General features: G+C 51.0%; 1 protein-coding gene across 1 annotated transcript; it reads right to left on the reverse strand.

The window, feature by feature from the left end:
* Positions 1 to 136: 136 nt before the first annotated feature.
* On the reverse strand, positions 137 to 6545 carry LOC144741979 (E3 ubiquitin-protein ligase UBR4-like; the record flags this gene model as incomplete). The annotated part of the gene is made up of 3 exons (XM_078624473.1): positions 137 to 367; positions 5037 to 5136; positions 6409 to 6545. Coding segments are annotated over 3 exons (468 nt in total), but the record flags the coding sequence as incomplete, so codon positions are not given.
* Positions 6546 to 6617: the final 72 nt, after the last annotated feature.

Here is a 6617-nt window from a genome sequence, read left to right on the forward strand (position 1 = left end):
CAACCCACCCACCCAGCAACCCACCAACCCTCTCACCCACTCACTCACCCACTCACCCACTCACCCACCAACCAACCCACCCACCCACTCACCCACCCACTCACCCACCCACCCACTCACTCACCCACCCACCCTCTCACCCACCCACCGTCATGCCCAGCGTGCCCAGCGCCTTCTGCCGCATGGCCATGGCGAGCCTCTTCTTCTGAGCGCGAGTCTCCTTGCGAGCCGCCTCGATTTTCTTGCGCACGCCGGGATGCTGACGCAGCGCCTCTAGGAGGTTCTCGGCCAGCGTGCCGATGCCCTCCTCGCTCGACACCTGCTCCAGCGTGTGCAGCAGAGGGATCGACTCGGCGCCTATCAGAGCCTGTCGCATGCACACACACACACACACATTAGTAGCACAGTAAACACACACACACAGACACACTGGTACACACACACACACACAGGTACACACACACACACAGGCTCGACACCTGCTCCAGCGTGTGCGGCAGAGGGATCCACTCCGCACCTATCAGAGCCTGTGGGATATACACACACACGCAGATACACTAGTAACACACACACTGGTACACACACACACACACGCTGGTACACACACACACACTGGTACACACACAGGTACACACACGCAGATACACTAGTAACACACACGCTGGTACACACACACACACTGGTACACACACACACACACGCTGGTACACACACACACACACTGGTACACACACAGGTACACACACACACAGTGGACACTTGCTCCAGCGTGTGGAGCAGAGGGATCGACTCCGCGCCTATCAGAGCCTGAGGATTACCAGGTAACACACACAGTTAACATACATTAGTAACACACACAGGTACACACACACACACACAGGTACACACACACACACACAGGTACACACACACACACACAGGTACACACACACACACACACAGGTACACACACACACACACTGGTACACACACACACACACTGGTACACACACACACACTGACACACACACACACACTGGTACACACACACACACACAGGTACACACACACACACACACAGGCACACACACACACACACTGGTACACACACACACACACTGGTACACACACACACACTGACACACACACACACACTGGTACACACACACACACACAGGTACACACACACACACACACAGGCACACACACACACACACACAGGCACACACACACACACACTGGTACACACACACACACACTGGTACACACACACACACTGACACACACACACACACTGGTACACACACACACACACAGGTACACACACACACACACACAGGCACACACACACACACACTGGTACACACACACACACACTGGTACACACACACACACACACAGGCACACACACACACACACTGGTACACACACACACACACTGGTACACACACACACACACACAGGCACACACACACACACACTGGTACACACACACACACTGACACACACACACACACTGGTACACACACACACACACAGGTACACACACACACACACACAGGCACACACACACACACACACAGGCACACACACACACACAGGCACACACACACACACTGGTACACACACACACACACAGGCACACACACACACACACTGGTACACACACACACACACTGACACACACACACACACTGGTACACACACACACACACAGGTACACACACACACACACACAGGCACACACACACACACACAGGCACACACACACACACACTGGTACACACACACACACACTGACACACACACACACACTGGTACACACACACACACACAGGTACACACACACACACACACAGGCACACACACACACACACACAGGCACACACACACACACAGGCACACACACACACACTGGTACACACACACACACACTGACACACACACACACACTGGTACACACACACACACACTGACTACCGACCTATCTCAATTTTGTCCCCGTTGATGAAAATTTTTGAAAAATTATTGAACTACCAAATTATCAGTTTCCTGTCCGCCAACAATCTATTACATCTAAAACAATCTGGGTTCCGAAAAAAATACAGCACCACATCTGCTGCATTAGACTCTATGAATCACATTTACAGTAGCCTTGATAATAAGCAGTACTGCGCCTGTCTTTTTCTTGACTTGTCCAAAGCTTTTGATACAGTAGACCACAACATCCTGCTTAGTAAAATAAGTTGCCTCGGTTTTTCCGAAAACACAGTAAAATGGTTAAAAAATTACTTCTTTTCTCGCACCCAAACTGTATTCACAGATGGTCGGAGGTCAAAGAGTGTTAAGATAACAAAAGGGGTTCCACAGGGTTCCATTCTCGGCCCCCTCTTGTTCTCTCTTTACGTAAATGACTTGGGCACTGAAATGGATTATTCCAGGGTAAATCTTTTTGCAGATGACACGGTACTAATTACTGCTGGCCGCTCTCCGGATGACGTGATTGCTAAGCTCCAGAGTGATTTCAACAAACTACAACATCAGCTAGTTGCTCTTAAACTAGTCCTAAATCCTGCCAAAACCAAGGTGCTATGCTTCTCACCAGGACTAAAGCGGGAAGTTATTTTCCCCAAATTACATTCCTTAAATAATGATCAAATAGAGCAAGTTAAGATCTATAAGTATCTTGGGATCATCCTGGATTCAAAACTGAATTTTGAAGATCACATTGATTATATTGGGAAAAAGACAAAAATTAAAATTGGTTTTCTATATCGACACAAGCACTGCTTCCCCCCTATGTTCCGTTTGGAATTGATTAAAGCTACCATACTGCCTCTACTTGATTACTGTGACATTGTTTATAAATCAGCCCCAAGTACTGTACTGAAGAAGCTTGACTCAATGTATCACTCGGCCTTAAGATTTGCATTGAACTGCCCATATAGGACTCACCACTGTGACCTCTACATTGGGTCAAACTTAACATCTCTGAATGTTCGACGGCTTGTGCACCAGATCTTATTTATTCATGATGTACTTGCAAAAGAATCTGCAGATTACCTGCTGGATCTCATCTCTGTTTCAAAGAACAAATTTGACCTAAGGTCTACACTCATTTACCAGCTTAATATTCCCTATTGCCGTACATATACTGGAGGAAGGGCCTTTGCTATTGATGCCCCCAGGGTCTGGAATGCTGTTGCCAATAAATTGAAACTTGAGTCACTACCTATGAGATCTTCACTCAAAACTGCTCTAGAGGAGTTGTACACCCCTAGCTGCCAGTGCTATTCAGTGACCTAAAATAAAATGTTTCGCTCCGGATGATCGCTACAAAGTATGACCTGTGTTTTGATTTAGTGTGCTGATCTTAAATGTGCATTGAAAAATTACAATACTCCGATTGATGCTCCTGCTATTGTGGAGTGACTCATGCAGCCAGCTATGGCTGCAGGGTTTTGGTAGTACATGTTGTTTATGCCATTTATTGTGAAAATTCTGTCACAGTTCCTATGATTGCTTTTTCATTGCTTTCATGGCTTTATTTTGGTGATTTCGAAAAGTGTATTGGTTTAGCCATGTTTGTTTGTTGTAGTACAGAGTTAGACTGATGGCCTTAATCTAAGCTGTCTTGTGGTTGTTGTTGTTGTTGTTGTTTGACTTGCATCCCACTGGGATTTGTGCACACAGCGTTGGTGTACGGTGTTTTTTCTGCAATATTTTGCTGCCTTTTCTTGGATTTTCTGTTTGCACTTAGTCACATATTCACTTTAAGATGTTTTTTTGTTCATGTTTTTGTTTTTTGTTTGGTTGCGGTTGCACCCGATTCAAGAGCTGAATGGCTCACAGGGCTATACCTAATAAATGAACTTGAACTTGAACTTGACACACACACACACACACTGACACACACCACACACACACGTACACAACACACACAGACACTGACACACAAGCAGGTACACACACACACAGGTCACCACACACATACGCACAGGTAACATATACAGGTTACACACACACACACACGTACACACACACGTACACACCACACACACACAGACATTGACACACACACACTCGCTGGTACACACACGTACACACACACACACACGTACACACACACACACACAGACATTGACACACACACACTCGCTGGTACACACACGTACACACACACACACACGTACACACACACACACACACGTACACACACACTAGTAGTGAGTAGGTGGTGAGTAGGTGGTGAGTAGCGAGTGGTGAGCACTGAGTTGGGGTGTGTTTAGTAGTAGTAGTGGTAGTGGTGAGTGAGTGGGTGAGTAGTAGTGGTGAGTGAGTGGTGAATGGTGAGTGAGTGGGTGAGTGGTGGGTGAGTAGTAGTGGTGAGTGAGTGGTGAATGGTGAGTGAGTGGTGAGTGAGTAGGTGGTGAGTGAGTGGTGAGTAGGTGGTGAGTAGGTGGTGAGTAGCGAGTGGTGAGCACCTGAGTTGGGGGTGTGTTGTAGTAGTAGTGGTAGTGGTGAGTGGTGAGTAGTAGTGGTGGTTAGTGAGTGAGTGTAGTAGTAGTTAGTGGTGAGTGTGGTGAGTGAGTGGTGAGTAGTGGTGAGCACCTGAGTTTGGGGTGTGTTGTAGTAGTCGTGGTGAGTGAGTGGTGAGTAGTAGTGGTGAGTGGTAGTAGTGAGTAGGGTGGTGAGTAGGTGGTGAGTAGGTGGTGAGTAGGTGGTGAGTAGGTGGTGAGTAGCGAGTGGTGAGCCACCTGAGTTGGGGTGTGTTGTAGTAGTCGTGGTGAGTGAGTGGTGGAGTAGTAGTGGTGAGTGGTAGGAGTGAGTAGGTGGTGAGTAGGTGGTGAGTAGGTGGTGAGTAGGTGGTGAGTAGGTGGTGAGTAGGTGGTGAGTAGCGAGTGGTGAGCACCTGAGTTGGGGTGTGTTGTAGTAGTAGTGGTAGTGGTGAGTGGTGAGTAGTAGTGGTGAGTGGTAGGAGTGAGTAGGTGGTGAGTAGGTGGTGAGTAGGTGGTGAGTAGGTGGTGAGTAGGTGTGTAGTAGCGAGTGGTGAGCACCTGAGTTGGGGTGTGTTGTTGCGCCAGCCCAGTGAGGAGCCGCACGACAAAGGGGAGCGCCGGACGCCCCAAGAACTTCTTCCAAACCTCAGCGTCCAGACTAACACACACACACACACAGACACACACACACACAGACAGACACACACACACACACAGACACACACACACACACAGACAGACACACACACACAGACAGACACACACACACACAAACACAGTTACACACACACAGACACACACACACACACAGACACACACAGGCACACACAGACACACAGACACACACACACAGACACACACACAGACACACACAGACACACACACACAGACACACACACACAGACACACACACACAGACACACACACACAAACACACACACACAGACACACACACACACACAGACACACACAGACACACACACACAGACACACACACTCACACACAGACACACACACTCACACACAGACACACACACACAGACACACACACACAGACACACACACACAGACACACACACACAGTGAGCGAGTGGTGGGTTGAGCGAGCGAGCGAGTGAGTGGTGGAGCGAGCGTCGCACTTCTTGGCGCTGGGGATGTGCCGTGCGGTGTAGGCGAGCGCCCGCTGCACTACGCCGCTGTTCAGGATGGAGTGAGTGAGTGAGTGAGCGAGTGAGTGAGTGAGCGAGCGAGCGAGTGAGCGAGCGAGCGAGTGAGCGAGCGAGTGGTGGGGTGAGTGAGTGGTGGGGTGAGTGAGCGAGCGGTGAGCGAGCGAGTGAGTGAGCGAGCGATAGTGAGCGAGCGAGCGAGTGGTGGGGTGAGTGAGCGAGCGGCGAGCGAGCGGTGAGTGAGTGAGCGAGCGTCGCACTTCTTGGCGCTGGGGATGTGCCGTGCGGTGTAGGCGAGCGCCCCGCTGCACCACGCCGCTGTTCAGGATGGAGTGAGCGAGTGAGTGAGCGAGTGAACCGAGCGAGTGAGTGAGCGAGCGAGCGAGTGAGTGGTGGGGTGAGTGAGCGAGCGGCGAGCGAGCGAGCGAGCGTCGCACTTCTTGGCGCTGGGGATGTGCCGTGCGGTGTAGGCGAGCGCCCCGCTGCACCACGCCGCTGTTTCAGGATGGAGTGAGTGAGTGAATGAGCGAGTGAGTGAGTGAGCGAGTGAGTGAATGAGCGAGTGAGTGAATGAGCGAGCGAGCGAGTGAGTGAGCGAGCGAGTGAGTGAGTGAGCGAGTGGTGGAGTGAGTGAGTGGTGGGGTGAGTGAGAGAGCGAGCGAGCGGTGAGCGAGCGAGCGAGTGAGTGAGCGAGCGAGTGAGTGGTGGGGTGAGTGAGCGAGCGGCGAGCGAGCGAGCGGTGAGTGAGCGAGCGAGCGTCGCACTTCTTGGCGCTGGGGATGTGGCGTGCGGTGTAGGCGAGCGCCCGCTGCACCACGCCGCTGTTCAGGATGGAGTGAGTGAGCGAGTGAGCGAGTGAGCGAGTGAGTGAGTGAGCGAGCGAGCGAGTGAGCGAGCGAGTGGTGGGGTGAGTGAGTGGTGGGGTGAGTGAGAGAGCGAGCGAGCGGTGAGCGAGCGAGTGAGTGAGCGAGCG

Source organism: Lampetra planeri, unplaced genomic scaffold (assembly GCF_965212315.1).
Source record: "Lampetra planeri unplaced genomic scaffold, kcLamPlan1.2.h2 scaffold_793, whole genome shotgun sequence".
In the NCBI taxonomy this organism is placed as follows: domain Eukaryota; kingdom Metazoa; phylum Chordata; class Hyperoartia; order Petromyzontiformes; family Petromyzontidae; genus Lampetra; species Lampetra planeri.